The sequence below is a fragment of the Myxine glutinosa genome, chromosome 4 (assembly GCF_964187855.1).
Source record: "Myxine glutinosa chromosome 4, kmMyxGlut1.1, whole genome shotgun sequence".
NCBI lineage: Eukaryota > Metazoa > Chordata > Myxini > Myxiniformes > Myxinidae > Myxine > Myxine glutinosa.
The window spans coordinates 185835022-185851357 of NC_136264.1; the positions used below are offsets into that span (position 1 = coordinate 185835022).

Genomic DNA, 16336 nt, shown 5'->3' on the forward strand with positions numbered 1-16336 from the left:
AGAGCTTCGTGCAGGGGGCGCAGGAGCTGGGCGATACGGGGCAGGAACCGATGGTAAAAGTTCACCATGCCCAGGAACTCCTGCAGCCCTCTGATCGTGCGGGGGCGCGGAAACCCCTTCACCGCCTCCACCTTGGCCGGCAGGGGGACGGCTCCGTGCCTGGTGACACGGTGCCCCAGAAAATCGATTGTGGCGGCGCCGAACCGGCACTTTGCGGGGTTCACAATCAGGCCATGCTGGCCCAGGCGTTCGAAGAGCGTGCAGAGGTGGCGTAGGTGCTCTTCGCGGGACGCGCTGGCGACGAGGATGTCGTCCAGGTAGACGTAGACAAAATCCAAGTCGCGCAGGACGCTGTCCATCAGTCGCTGGAACGCTTGAGCCGCATTCTTCAGACCGAAGGGCATGCACAGGAACTCGAAGAGTCCGAATGGCGTGATGACCGCCGTCTTCGGGACGTCCTCCGGCCTGACGGGGACCTGATGGTAGCCGCGTATGAGGTCCACCTTCGAGAAGAAGGACCTGCCCGCCAAACGGGCGGAAAAGTCCTGAATGTGGGGGACGGGGTAGCGGTTGGGAGTCGTGGCGTCATTGAGACGGCGATAGTCCCCGCACGGTCGCCATCCCCCGCCGGGCTTCGGCACGATGTGCAGCGGCGACGCCCAAGCGCTCTCTGAGCGCCGAACGATGCCGAGTCGCTCCAGGGTAGCGAACCCCGCTTTTGCCACCGCCAGCTTCGTCGGCTCGAGGCGGCGTGCCCGGGCGTAGACCGGTGGCCTGACGGTGGGGATGTGATGGGCCACCCCGTGCTTGACGGCCCCCGCCGAGAAGGTGGGCCGCGTGAGGGCCGGGAAGCCGGCGAGGAGGCGGGTGAATGCGTCTGCTGCTGGAAGCGTACAGACCAACGTGGCCGGAACCGAATCGTTCGGCAAGCCGCTTGGCAAGCCGCTCGTTGAGCTGGGCAACGCACAAGCGAGCGAGCTGAACGTCTCGGCCTGGACAAGCCGTCTGCGCTTGACATCGACCAGGAGCCCATTAGCGCACAGGAAGTCCGCGCCAAGCAGTGCCATGGGCACGTCGGCGGTGACGAACGTCCATCGGAAAACCTGCCCTCCAAACCGCAGAGAGAGGCAGCGTTTTCCATACGTACGGATGGGCGTCCCGTTCGCGGCAAGCAGCGCGGGGCCCCCACCCACGGCGTGCTTGTCTGACGTGCCGGCGGGAATGACACTCACCTGCGCTCCCGTGTCGCACAGGTAACGGCGCCCGGAGAAGGTGTCCATTATGAACAGCAGGCTGCTCGAACGGCCGGCGCTCATCGCCACTATTGAGCGCCGGCCCGGGTGTTTCCCGACCCGTTGAAGGAGCACGGCGGATGACACCGCCGAGCTTCGTGGCCGAACTTGGCGTGGAACCAGCACCAGGTGGTGGAGCTGGAGGAGCGCGGCTGGCTCCGCCCGGCCGGTGGAGTTGGCGGGTTTCCCCGCGGTGGCGGTTTTCGCCGGGGCGGTGGGCGGGGCGTGGCGGCGTTCACGAGGTGCGTATCAGCATGCTGCTGAACATCAGCGCGCTGTAGAAGCTGATGCTGTGGAACATGCTGCTGAACATCAGCGTCGAGGGCCGTGACGGCCACGCCGACGCTCGCCCGCGTGTCCGAAGCGGCGAAGTACCTGTCCGCCTTGGCGGCCAATGCTCGGGGTTCCGTTAGCTCGGTCCCGGCCAACGCGAGGCGAACCTGCGCTGGAAGTTGGCGCCGGAAAAGCGCCCGGAATAGCGAACCGGGGGCTTCGTCGCCCAACAGTGACAGCATATGGTCCATTCGGACCGACGGGCGCGTCTCACCGAGCTCGGGGAGATCCAGGAGGCGATCGGCCCGTGCGTCGTCCGTGAGGCCGAACGTGGCTAGGAGTAGCCGCTTGAGTGCCTCGTACTTGTGGCCGTCCGGTGGGTGGCGAAGGACGGACACAACTCGAGCGGCCGTGCCGGGCCCGAGGGAGGCGACGACATGGCAGTAGCGCAGGTCGTCGTTGGTGAGGCGCCGAAGCTGAAATTGGGCTTCGGCTTGAACGAACCAGACTTCGGCCTGGGCCTCCCAAAATTCGGGAAGTTTAATCGCCATTGCCTTGTCGTTGGCCATTGCAATGGCGTCGTGTTCGGAAGGATCGCTACGGCAGATCCAACGTCGAGGGTCACCAGTAAAGCGCAGCGTTACGCGTGCTGCTTGTGAGCAAGGAGGAAGCGGACAAGCGGTAACATATTGTAACGAATGTGGAAACGTTACAATGTGAACGTTACAAAAGTATGGTAACATCCTCGTAATGTAAATAATGGTCGCAGCCGTCCTAGTTAATTCCATGAAACTTACACGCAGGTCACGATATATCTTTTAAATAGTGTATTTCCTTATTCCATGTAGGCTAAGTATGTGTTTCCCACTAGATTGACTTTGCATTGTATCAAACAAAATAAGCGTAGGCCCTTCCAATTTCCCCAAACATCTCCGCTCTCCAAAGTTCCTTTCAAAAGGGTGGGAGTTGTTTTCAATCCCGCAGGCCGCCATTGCCCATGTGCTTTGAGTCGGAGAAGAAAGGCGTGTCTCCACCTCGTCATAAGAGGGAAGGAGTGAACCGGCCCTAACAGCCAATCAGCACCGCGGTGAGCGACCCGGTAGGCGTGCCCTCGGAGCCGGCGGCTTAATTCCGCCGGAGGTGATAAAAGCGACTGTAAGGGACTGCTTTAAGAGAGGCCTTGGAGATGACCCTGGGAGATGAGCAAAGAGGCTGCACCAAAAGGAGCGGTGAGATGCGAAACGCTCCAAGCCAAAGAGGAGAGGTACTCGGCAAGGAAACCAGCTTTGGAGAGACGCGCTGAAAGGAGGGAGACGGCTCCACCCCAAGAAGAGGAGCAGGTGTGCCGAACCAGCGCGTGACGTCTACGTGGCGGATACACGACGGAGGGTTTCCCGCCAAAACCGCGAGGAATTGCGAGCTGCGGCCTCCCGACTTTGCCTCCCTCTCAAGCAATCCACCTCAAGCCCTACCTGCCTGCATTATCCCCTGTGTAAGTGTGAACGTCCTGTCCTGCTCGTTGTCTTGGGGCTAAGTAAAAATGAATAGTGTAAGTTAACGATTCGCTGTGTTACTGCTTCTTTCATCCATTGCTTGTGTGTGTATAATAAATCTGTTCTTCCTCCGTATTCTTCTCTTCTTCTTTTTCATTCTCTTTCGGTCGCTTTAGAGATTTCCCGATTGAATATCTGTGGGGCGATCTGGTCAACGTCGGGTGGAATCGGGTTCTAATCGGGGAGTAACTGTTCGGACGCGGTTAAATACACCACCGCTCGGTCAATATAACATCTAAAAAGCCACGTCAGTAACAATTGGTGTCGAGGATTTGGATTCGGACCTGGGACTAAATTTGTTAGGCCCAAATTTTGGAACACCAATTGTACTATTAGAGTAACAATTGGTGTCGAGGAGGGAGATCGGACCCGAAATCGGACCCGAAGCGTGCTTAACGCGCTCAAAATTACAAGCTGCCGAAATTTATTTTGTTTTATAAAGCAAAACCCGAATTTTGAGATCGCGCCATGGACAATCAAGGCGATCGGATGTCGGTGGGAGAGATAGACAGGGTGGAATCGACCCAGGACCTCGGGGAAATGTATGTGGAGGAAAGGAAGGAGGAGAAAAATGGCAATGTGGTTGCGGAGGTTTCAGACGCACAAAATGGCGCTCTCGCGCACGAGGTTGAGGGGGCCACGGCCGCGGAACCAATGAGCGCGACCCAAATGCAAGCCTTCATGACCCAATTCATGGTGGAAATGCAGGAAAAAAACGATAGTGAGAAAATGGAAAGCAGAAAAATGGGGGCCCTTATGGAGAGGCTAGAAGCAAAAATGGGGGTAATGGGAAACCAAATGGGGGTAATGAGGGACGAAGCGAGGGGTACCGGTGAGGAGTTAGACAAGAAATTTGGGAAGTTCGACAATAATTTTGAGGAGTTAGACAAGAAATTTGGGAAGTTAGACAATAATTTTGAGGGGTTAGACAACGGGATAAAAGAGGTAAAGAATGGGTTAACGGGGGTGGAAAACAGAATGGCTGCCCAGGCGAATCAGTTAGAGGGGGTGAAAAATGGGTTAATGGGGTTAGAAAATAGGATGGAGGACAAATTGCGGGAAATAGGGGAACAATCTGCCAGGGAAATCAAACAAATGGGAGAGCAGATAGAGGAGGTGAAAATCGGGGTAGAAACCAAACTGGATGCTCAGAGGGATGAATTGGGACAGATGAGGGTGGCATCTACAAAAGAGATGGAGGAAATACGACGAGGGGTAAGTGAGGAGGTTTCGGGGCTGCGCGAGGAGGTAAAGCGAGGTGAGAAGCGTATGGAGAAAGAGGTGAGAAATAATACGGCTAAGTTACAAGGGGGAATAGAAGATCTGACGAAGGGAGTAGAATAGCTGACAGTCGGACAAAGGGAACTAGCGGACCAAGTGGAAAAGAACACTGCAATCATCGGGGGTTTGAAAGCGACACAAAAGGACATTAAAAACGAATTAATAGCAACACAAAAGGAATGTCAGATGGTACATGAGGGGTTGACGAAGAAGTTGGAGGAGGTGACAGAAGTGATGGAGACGAAGGACCGAGAGGTGAGGATGCACATCGAAACGGTTAAGGTGGCGTTAGAGGAAGAGATAGAGGGGGCGCACCGGGAGATGAAGGAGGTAAAGGAAAAATTAGAGGAGGTGGAAGAGGGGGTGAGTGAAATTAAGAAGAGACGGAGGGAAACTAAAAGGGAGATAAAGGAGGAAGTCATGGAATATGTACAAGGTCTGTGTTCAAATCATGATGAGCTGCTCACTGACCAAATAAAGAGTTTGCAGGTGGCAAAGGAGGTGCGGAGACGAGGTACGGAGGTGAGTGGCAATGTATATGATGTGAGGAAAGCTTCAGTCGGCTTGGGGATTGGTTTGGATCCGGGTGTTCATGAAAGGCCGTTGGTGAAGTGTGCGACAGGTCTGGTGTGCGAAGAAAGAGGTGTGCGAGAATGTCCGACCATGGGGTGTGTGAGGAAAAAGTGCACGCCGAGGAGTGAGTGTGCCGTCAGGAGTGAGCCGGTCGTAGCGCGTGTGCGAGGGAGCACAGGGAAGCGCGGTGTGGTGAGTGTTACGGAGGAAGTAACGAAAAAGTGTGCGCGAGAGGATGCGCGAGAAAGGTGTGTAACGGACGGGTGCATGAGGAAAGAGTGTGCTGTCGAGAGTAAGGGTGAGTGCGTTGTCAAGAGTGGAGGTGAGAGTAGTGAGAGTGACAAGGAGCGTGAGTTGGTTGTGGCAGGTGAGCGAGGATGTACACCTGGAATGGAAGGATGCACACCTGGAATGGTAGAGCGTGAGTTGGTTGTGACAAGTGAGCGAGGATGTACACCTGGAATGGAAGGATGCACACCTGGAATGGTAGAGCGTGTGTGGGAAGGCACATTTGAGTTGGTAGTGAGGCACGTGGTTGGGTGTGCGAATGAGAGCACACCTGTGATTGTCACAGAGGAAGTGACCGAGGAGCGGGCGCGAAGAGGAGTGTTGGTGAGGTGTGCGACCAACGAATGTGTGCCAAAGTGTTCGGTGGTCGGGTGTGTGACCAAGTCGGCGAGCGGAATGAGTGTACCGAGGTGTGTAAGGAAAGGTACGAGGAGAATGGGAACAGCTGCATGTATGAGCAAGAAAGGGGTAGCGTATGCTTGTAAGAATCCAGGTGAAGCGTCGACGGTAACCAGGTTAGAGGTTAGAACGACTTATAGCCGAATCGGGCCCTCGGTGCGCGTCGGGCAGCTTCGCGTGCCGCGAGGACCAGTGGGGATCCGAACCACGGCGGTTTCAAAAGAACCGCCGTACGCGATCCACGCTGTGCCTCGCTTGGAATGGCCGCGTCCGAGCTCCACTAGGCGGAGCGGGCAGATGGATAGGAAGGGTCGTTATGGCGACCACGTTTTGTTGAGACGTGCCGGCAGGTCGAGATCGGGACATTGGATGGCTCCACGCCGAGGTGGTGCGTGGGATCTCGGCCCGGGTAAGCCCCCGCCCCTGCCCCGAATGCGGGACGCATCCAGCCGCCGGCACAAAAGAATCCGCGTTCATTGCTCGGCTGTACGAAGCCGGGCTGTAGACGTGAATTGGCGCACCGAGAGGATGTAATAAGTAGACGGGTGATGGTGATAGTGATAGTGAGTTAAAACGAAATTTAGAAAAGTGAGTAGAATTGGCAGTAAATGGAAAATTTTTTGAATTGGTTGGAATCTGGACGAACAAAATTGTTAGTAGGGGGGGGCCTGGGGCATCAGTCACTTCAAGTTTTTGAAAAAGTTTCATTTTTGGTACCATTTTGAAGCTTAGGGTCTAAGTAAGAATTTTGGTCCGAGTGGACAAAGATCACATGGAGTCTTCATACATTCCCGCCATTTTCCAAGATGGCCGCCATCAAAATCTAATACTGACAATATCTCGGAAACGAATCAACCTAGAAACATGAATTTGGTGTCTATACCTAGGTTTTCATGGTCAAGGAATCCAATAAAACCATTTCTGACTACATCAGAGTATTTATTTGTCCCGAAATGGTAAATTACACAACAAACGTTATAGCAGAATTTAGCAGAATTATGCATGTTAACAATTAAGCACATACGAACGTAAATTCTATAAAATACCATGAATATAAACCGAACATTCTATTTTCATTGTTCTTAGTGATATTTGATTGATTAGGTAAGTGCAACTAAAAAATCATTACTCATTCTCACAACCATCATGGTCATTTAGTTGGGACATGTGCACTTGCATAAACGTGAGCACTTCAAGTCAGCTTTTTTGCACTTGCATGACGAGCAAGGTTTTGTGCACGCGCATTTTACGTCTAGATCAAACACATCCCTGGCAAGGGGCAACGTGGTCCAGATGGGAACCAGTTGGCCATCTTTTTCCATCCATCCATGATTGCTTGGGCTTGGGACTAGTGCCAGTGGCTCATGCGCTGTAGTCCAGATGCTCGCCTGGAAGACACTCCTTTTGAGATGTTGGTCCAGCGCATCACTTGTAGGGGGTATTCTTTCCACATCCCTAGTCCTGTGACAGAAAACCCTCATTCGAACAAGGTCAACGTTGGTGTCATCAGTGATAGGTTCGTTGGAGTACATTTTGCAAACAAAGTGACTCACCACTTCCCTCAACTCTGGCGATGTAAGAAACGGGGTGCTAGCAATTGTCGCAAACTCACTCAAGAGGGGTGGAACCTCATCTTTCCGCTTGAAGCAGTATCGCTTGCCCTTGAATTTGAAAGCTGACGTGCTGTCTGATCCAGTGAATGCATGAAAGAGAGCCAAGGCTTTGCACGTTGTCACACCCAAACTTGAGGCAATGTTGTTGAGGGAGATCATTTTGACTGTCTTTCCTGCTTTGAAAGAAATCCAGATATCTGACTCCGGATTCACCGCCTTGATGTGGTGGAAGTTACACAGAAGTATTACGACAACGTCTGTGTCGCCAGTATAGACCATTCCCAGTGATGAATATTGGAGGGCATGAAGAAGATGTACCAGGACACAAGTGTCTGCCTCCTCATGATTACATCGTCCCATGGGCGGTCCATTCCCTGCATTGATGACTTGGTCACCAGAAGTGATATAAACCTGTTTGCCATCTTGGAATGGTGTTTGCACAATGCTTGTTGACAGGAATGAGAAGAGCTCTTTTTTATTTTCGGCATTAGCCAAAATGTTTTGCCAGTTTCCAGGCACTTTGGCAGAACCAGATACTCGCTGTCGTGTGCCTGTTCCTCGCTTTTCTCTTGTGGTCGCTTTGATTGACATTGTGCGATACTGATCCCATACAATATCCACTCTCGCTGCTCTTTTCAACTCATGCTGGATTCTTGGGCAGAATACTTTGGTGAAATATTCATCAAATGTTTTGCCTTGGACAGTTGTGCCAGGAAGAGAGTGGATCAGTGCACCACCATCAATAACGATGACCCCATAATCATCTGGTGCGACGAGCTCCTCATCCGCGGATAGTCCGGTACTTGCACTTGCTTCCATAATGCACGCCAATAAATCTGACTTGGTGCAAGAGTTGATGGACCCATCAGAAGCCAGTGCATCTGGTGATGAGGAGGATTCGTGACGGAAAAATTCCTCCAAATTTCCACCCCGGCTATCAACCATAATGAATGCTTGTCCATACAGCTCTGTATGTTGTTTGAAGTGCTGCACCTTCTTCTGAAGTGCTGTCTTTTTTCGAGTTTTCTCCTCATGGAACAGCAGCAAGTTGTTTTTCTTGATCGGAGCTGCCAGAGGTACATCATTTGAGTCCAGCACATTCTTCCGAAAGTGGTCATACTGCTCTTGTCCTCTAGATTCTAAGACACGGACCGATGTGGCGGCAGACTTGTCAACACACACTTTATTGTCTAATGTAACTAGTTCTGCACTACTCTCTTCAAAGGGATTCCCTCTGCTTTGCAGCACATCCATGAGATTTGTGACATGACGCCTAAATCGGTGCTGGGATGTACTTCCTTCCTCGTGATGAGGGAGCTCTTGATCTTCGTCGTCATCTACATCAGTGAATTGCTCTAGAACACGGCTAATTTCTGGACCAGTTGCAATCCAGCGTTCTAGCATCTCAGGGTTCTCTGTGATCCCGATCACTCCCCCAACCCCTTTCACCCGTTTGTTGGCCTGCTCGTGTGCTTGATCAATCGGAATGGAAGAGTAACGATGATTGCTTCGACTTATTGCCCAGTGACCTGCTTCAAACTCCTCTTGGATGCTAGATGGAAGACTTTCAAGGTCTCTGATGAATACGGGAACCCACCTTGCATAATTCTGGTGATCAAGTGCAAAGAACAGAAGCACAAGGTTTTGCAGAGTAGCCACCATAAGTTTGAACTTTCGCTCTCTGTGTGATCTAATAAACATGAAGATGAGCTGTTCGTACTTGTGAATGAGTAACCAGAACTGCACTGTTGGTTTCTCTTTGCAAGCTACAGAGACCCAGTCGTCGAAGGTCATTTCACTTCCGCCGTCCTCATAGGCTCGTTTCAGTAGACTATCGAGCACCATAACAGTAATCTGGTGAGCATACCGTGTTCTCATTGGATCATTTGCTCTCAAGTAAGATGTCGCTGCAGCTACTGTCAAGGCAATGCCAGCCTCTGCAAAGGCTTCAGGCCATCCAGACCCTCGTAGGAAATCTCCCATAGTCGCCCACAAAGCCATTTCGATGTGGAGCCCTCCCAACATCACCAGAAACGTATCTTCTCCAAAGAGTTCAGGAAAGGTCCATTGCATTTTCTTGGCAATATCAAAGAGTGGCTGGTCCACTGCCATGATTGGGATTTGCTGTGGGTTGAGGAACTCGGTTGTTTTCTTGACCAGGTCCATTCCATGTCGAATCATTTTTGGTGTAGCTGCTTTATCACGGAATAGTGGTAGCATGGCTTCAATACATTTCTCTGTTGATCCCACAGCATCCGATCGAGAAGCATGATATGCCGACCACATAATTGGAGGAACAGTTTCACTTTCAAATTCCATTTGCATATTTTCCTGCACCATTTTCATCTAGGCCTTTTCATGGTGTTCCTCCTTGTCAAATGACGCCATGGACTGTGGCTGCACGTCTTTCACAGGAGGTTGGGTGACAAGATTCCGGCTCATAGGTGGAACAAACGTGTACAGAGGAGGCAGCATTGGTCCCTTGGTGCTTGATGCTCGTCGATGGAAGTCGATTTCTATAGGTTCTTGGTCCAGCCCTGGGTTTTCTACTGAAGGAAACTGAAACATGGAGATACCTGTTCCATGAAATGAGGATGTGGCTGTTCTGGACGTAGGATTGTGATCTAGATTGTCAAGGGCTGCAACCGTAAAAATCTGCTGACGAAGGTTGCTAGGACAGACTATATCAGCGTTGGCATGTGCTCTTTCAGCAGTAGCTTGTGCATATCCAACTTCAATGGTAAGCACTCTCTTATATGACACGCTAAGGCAATACTGATGTAGCAGTTGTACCAGTTTCTTGCTCCTTGTTTGGGAATGCAGTTTTAAGGCCAAAAACACTGCAAGAGGAGGCTCACATCTCCAGTTTGCAGGAAGAGAAGTGATGTTCAACATGGTTAGTTGACTCATGGAGAGAACTGTCCTGGAATTGTCTTGCATAGGAGATGATTTAGGACCAGTAAGCAGTTGACGAAAGAAATATTTCAGCTTTGTTGGAACAGCAGATTCCTCACAACCTTCAGGAAATGACCCCTTGAAATTGAAAGCAGTATCATGATCCAAAACTGCTTTACGTAGAATTGATGCTGCCAACAGTAAGGTACGTGATTCTTCCTCTGGTGTCTGACTCGCGCTGGAGATGATTTTTCGAGCTGTCTCTGAGCAAACAAGGAATACTCGATTTCGGATCCCTTTTTCTTCTGTCAGATGTGGGAAGTGTTCAAGTACTCTCTCTTTCAGGCGTGTGCAGTTCACTGTCTTACGAATCTCATGCTGTCCCAACCTTTCCGTCATCATATCTGTCAAATCTTGGAGAGCAAAGATTCTACGTCCTCCAGCAATTTCTTCACTGACGAATTGTAGTAGCTCATTTTCTACTGTGATTTCAGTGTCTTGGGTGACTTGACCTTGTTTTGTACTGATTAGCATTTCATAATGCCGACGGTTGAATTTAGTGTAGCAATATCGATGATAGTTAGCTTCAATAGCTACCAGATCTCCTTCTGCAAGCCGTGCTACAATGCGATCCTCTCCCAATGAAACTGCTTTGTCATGGATGTTCTCGGTGAGGGAAACTTTTTGGAATGAATGGTCATCTTTACTCGTTTCTTCATTACAGAAGAGACATAAATTTCGATTAGTTTCTGTGCTAGATCTTCTTGGTCGTTTTCGTAGAGGTGGCAAGCCTTTGGAAGAACGTGTTTTTGCCCGGTCAAGTGCTGATGCCTTGTACAACTGACGACATGTTTTGTGCCAGGATGCTCGATTTGCTTGCATAGATCCTTCATCTGGAAGTTCCAAGTTTGGGTGAGGTGCAGCATCAACATCTCGGAATTGATTTACAAGGCTGATAATATCTTTGTATGCCTCCGCCCTACGTACACCAACTGGGTTGTCAAGAGGACAGACAAGTTCTTCGTTTGTTTTTTCTTGGCAGAGGACACACAACTCACAGTTCGTTGTCTCAGCCATCACACTAGCCTGGAACGAAAAGAAAATACATGTAAGTATATAATAACCAAGCATAATCAAGTATACATGGACATAACATAACACAAAAATCTGACAAGTAGGGATTCAGCAGAAGCAGTTGCACATACATATGAATTATCCAAACCGATTTCCAAATATACAAAATGTATTCATGTGTGCTGACTTATATAACACAATGGCTATTGTATTTAGATATTTGGATACATACTGATATATCAACAGATATATAATGCGACTAGAAAATGTGCTAATGAGTTCGTGTACTGCACAGATATTCCAGCAAACAACCTAAGCTGATTCCATGATCACAAAGGATAAATGTGAGATCCTAATTGCCATGGTTATTTTTCTACTTTTGGGGAACAGAGATACACCTACTGATTTAGAGACATAACTGTTTGCTTCCCTGGCCATAAAATTCTAGGCATGGACACCAACAGCATGACTGAAGGTTTAGTGGTTTTGGAAGTATAGCCGATATAGGATTTTGGTGGCGGCCATCTTGAATTTTACCATTTCGGGACAAATAAATACTCTGATGTAGTCAGAAATGGTTTTATTTGATTCCTTGACCATGAAAACCTAGGTATAGACACCAAATTCATGTTTCTAGGTTGATTAGTTTCCGAGATATTGTCAGTATTAGATTTTGATGGCGGCCATCTTGGAAAATGGCGGGAATGTATGAAGACTCCATGTGATCTTTGTCCACTCGGACCAAAATTGTTACTTAGACCCGAAGCTTCGACCTGGTACCAAAAACTAAACTTTTTCAAAAACTTGAAGTGAAAATGAAAATTTGTTCATGGTGGGAACCCCACTATAGTGAGAGACCCCCGATGTGGTGGGATGGCAAATCCACCATCCCTCACAGTGGGGGGCAAATGCGCAATAGTTTATGGGGTGGCTATGACAACCGAGCCAGGGAGGGCTTGGATAATTGTAGGGATCTAGCGAAGATGACATTAGGTAACGTTAAGTTTAGTTAGTGACTGATACCTGTAGTGGGGACGCAGGTAGATTAGTGTGGATTATAATGACGTGGGAGCGCAATAGTTTAAAGGGACGACTGGGAAGCGCAAGTTTCAGAGGGGAGTAGTTAGCTGAGATGATGCCGTGTGTGTGAGGATTGAACAGGTGAGAATGGAACAGGTGTGATTGCACAGGTGTGCAACTGAACAGGTGTGTGGAGCAGTGTATGAGGGAGTAGTGGTGATTGCGTGTTGTGTTGACCAAATGGTCCAGGAAGAAAGGAGGGTGCAGGTGGCACCAGGTGTGAGGGCACAGGTGTGCAACAACAGGTGTATGTGGCTGTGTGGAATAAATGGTAGTGTGGAATATCTGGAGTATTGGAATGGATGGTCGTGGAGTGAGAATGGTGGAAATTGTGGAGTGGAGTGGATGGTGCGAAGGTGTGAATGGGGGAAGAGTGGACCCCCATCACGGATACCCGGGGCGGGTAGTGTAAGTGTTAGGTAGAGGGTACAGGTAAATTGTGGTTGGATATTGGCATCTGTGGTGCGGGTGACAGAATGGTATTTGGATGGGTGCATTAGTGTTGTGGAAATGGCTGGGCGTGTAGCCTGTTAGTGTGTGTAGTTGGTTTGGGCACTCCACCACTGTAAGGATGTCGGCCAGGTGAGGCCGCAGGTGGGCTCTGGGAGCCGGTAGTAGTTGTTGTGGATGGGGCCCGAGGATCCGGAGGACGGACCCGGGTAGCCCAGTGCCAGAGGGCACCAAGTGGGGTGACAGAGCCAGGAGGGGCCTGCCCCAGTTAGCTAGGTTAGGGTAAGGAGCTAGGTAAGCTCGGGTGGCAACTACAGTGGTGGAGGTGTGCAGGTGGGTAGACCTGTTGGGAGAGCTAGACGTCGCAGCCCAGAAATTGTGCGAGAGCACCGGGAGATGAATCGGGGAAGTGAGACCCCAAATTGAGAGGCACCACAGTTTGGGCAATGGGAATTGGTTTTTAGAACCCATAGTGTAAGTTGGCCAATGGATTGGCAGGGAGAGACCCCGGGTAGTGTAAAGTGTGTTAAAGTCATTTAGAAAATAGTTAGGATGAAGGATCTCCTCGCACCATCTGCATCCACTCACCTGAGGTGACAGGTACTCCACACCATGCCATGTTTTGATTATTTTTTATGATGCAAATGTTTGGATTGTGAGACGCATCATGACGTGGGTGTGACATTGTGCGTAATTCCATCTCTCCCTCCTTGTGAGGATTGATGATGAATTGGTGATGGCAAATTTTGAAGTAGAGGGATTGTGGAGACGAATTTGGTATAGGGGAAATATGGGGAAGACGTGACAGTAGTGACGAATTTGTAAATGTGTAGATTTTGTACATATGGGGTAAGGGCAAGGGTAGGTGACAGGGGGGTGACGTACGGTAGGGACGAGCTTTCTCACTTCGCCCTCCGTACGCATTTCGCCTTGCATTGCCTTATTGACGTGTACCCTTGTGACCTTACCCCTCGCTCAATTGTCTTTCTTTTGTCTCCCACATGACCTGTGCGCCATTGGGTGCCGAGGGGAGCATGCGTGAGGTGGCCATTGTGCGCCCGAGATTCCCAGAACCAGCATGCATTGCGTTGATGTACCACTTTATGGACTGCTGTTCTGCGGCCAAGTACCACTTGATGGACCCCAGGTTCTGGGGCAGGGCACCTCTGTTGGAGACCGGCCATAGGGGCCAGGGAATCTTGCTTGCGGACCTCGGTAAGGTGGCACCTATGCCAAACAGGTGGACCACCCTTAGTTGGCCCCTGAGGCCCTAAATAAAAATGGACACAAGTTGTGCTTTTTATTATGTCCAAATAGGCCGCATGAAGCCAGAAGACGTCGGGAAGAACATCGGCCCAGCAGAGAAAGAGAAGACCACCACCAGTTGTTTTGTTGTGTTTATTATGAACCATGGTGACTGCGCACCGGATTGTGCTTTTGTGGTGCTTTTGGTGCTTTGTGGTGCTTTTGGTGCTTTTGGGTGCTTTGGTGGTATTGGTACTGGTGCATCGATGCAATGCGTGCTGTCTCCTCCCTCCCAACAGGAATTTCTTTCTCTTGTTCCCTAAAAAGAAAAAAAGAAAAAAAAACACAGGTCCTGGGTTGCGTTGTAAATAAGAAATCACGTCATTGTAAATAATGCTCCCCACCGTAAATGTATAGTTTGAGAATAATTCCGTAATTCGGTTAGCTGTGGGCTTGAGTCTGTTAGACAGGGTGCAATGCAATAGGGGGACATACTTATTTGTGTTTTAAAATTGTCACACTCAGGGTCAGGTTAATTGTAGAGGGAATTACACCTACGTGTCACACTATGTTAAAGTTTAATAGGCCCGAGCACGGGCCTGAAGAAAGGAGGGTGCAGTGTAACGAATGTGGAAACGTTACAATGTGAACGTTACAAAAGTATGGTAACATCCTCGTAATCTATCTATAATTCCATTAATCTCTGTGTGTATGTGTGTATGTGTGTTTGTATGTGTGTATGTGTGTATGTGTGTATGTTTGTCTGTGACCGCTGTTTCTCGACAACTACCGGTCCGATATACTTGAAACTTGCCAGGTATATTGCTGGGGACCCGAGGATGTGCCTTTTCAAGGTTTGAAATTAATCGGACAAGTACTTACCGAGCTATGGCGATTTAGCCGTTCGCCGTTCGCTTTGGCGTTGCGAATGGACCAAACCATTGCATGTAAATAGAGGGGGGGGTTCTGTGGTCGTTGCGAATGGACCAAACCATTCATGTAAATAGAGGGGGGGGGGTTCTGTGGTCGTTACTGCCACGTGGTTTCAAAGTTTTTTTTTGTTGTTGTTGTTTGCACGCATGTTTTTTTGCACCCACGTACTGGCACGCCCTAGGATGTTTACACACACACACCCCTACACAAAATTTTTTTTTTTTTTTTTTTGGCAAGGAACGGGCACCCACGTACGGGCACGTCCTAGCTTATATATAGTACGGGCATGCCCTAGTGTAAATAATGGTCGCAGCCGTCCTAGTTAATTCCATGAAACTTACACGCAGGTCACGATATATCTTTTAAATAGTGTATTTCCTTATTCCATGTAGGCTAAGTATGTGTTTCCCACTAGATTGACTTTGCATTGTATCAAACAAAATAAGCGTAGGCCCTTCCAATTTCCCCAAACATCTCCGCTCTCCAAAGTTCCTTTCAAAAGGGTGGGAGTTGTTTTCAATCCCGTAGGCCGCCATTGCCCATGTGCTTTGAGTCGGAGAAGAAAGGCGTGTCTCCACCTCGTCATAAGAGGGAAGGAGTGAACCGGCCCTAACAGCCAATCAGCACCGCGGTGAGCGACCCGGTAGGCGTGCCCTCGGAGCCGGCGGCTTAATTCCGCCGGAGGTGATAAAAGCGACTGTAAGGGACTGCTTTAAGAGAGGCCTTGGAGATGACCCTGGGAGATGAGCAAAGAGGCTGCACCAAAAGGAGCGGTGAGATGCGAAACGCTCCAAGCCAAAGAGGAGAGGTACTCGGCAAGGAAACCAGCTTTGGAGAGATGCGCTGAAAGGAGGGAGACGGCTCCACCCCAAGAAGAGGAGCAGGTGTGCCGAACCAGTGCGTGACGTCTACCGCAGCGGATACACGACGGAGGGTTTCCCGCCAAAACCGCGAGGAATTGCGAGCTGCGGCCTCCCGACTTTGCCTCCCTCTCAAGCAATCCACCTCAAGCCCTACCTGCCTGCATTATCCCCTGTGTAAGTGTGAACGTCCTGTCCTGCTCGTTGTCTTGGGGCTAAGTAAAAATGAATAGTGTAAGTTAACGATTCGCTGTGTTACTGCTTCTTTCATCCATTGCTTGTGTGTGTATAATAAATCTGTTCTTCCTCCGTATTCTTCTTCTTCTTCTTTTTCCTTCTCTTTCGGTCGCTTTAGAGATTTCCCGATTGAATATCTGTGGGGCGATCTGGTCAACGTCGGGTGGAATCGGGTTCTAATCGGGGAGTAACTGTTCGGACGCGGTTAAATACACCACCGCTCGGTCAATATAACATCTAAAAAGCCGCGTTGGTAACAATATAAACGTCTTTATTGTAAGACTACACTG

General features: G+C 49.8%; 1 protein-coding gene across 1 annotated transcript; it reads right to left on the reverse strand.

The window, feature by feature from the left end:
• Positions 1–6582: 6582 nt before the first annotated feature.
• LOC144891858 (uncharacterized) lies at positions 6583–11391 on the reverse strand. Its single transcript, XM_078776797.1, has 2 exons — positions 10112–11391; positions 6583–7473 (listed from the first exon to the last, which is right to left on the reverse strand). Exons 1-2 carry the CDS (start codon positions 11296–11298, stop codon positions 7428–7430), a joined length of 1233 nt encoding a protein of 410 aa, XP_078632923.1. The 5' UTR covers positions 11299–11391; the 3' UTR covers positions 6583–7427.
• Positions 11392–16336: the final 4945 nt, after the last annotated feature.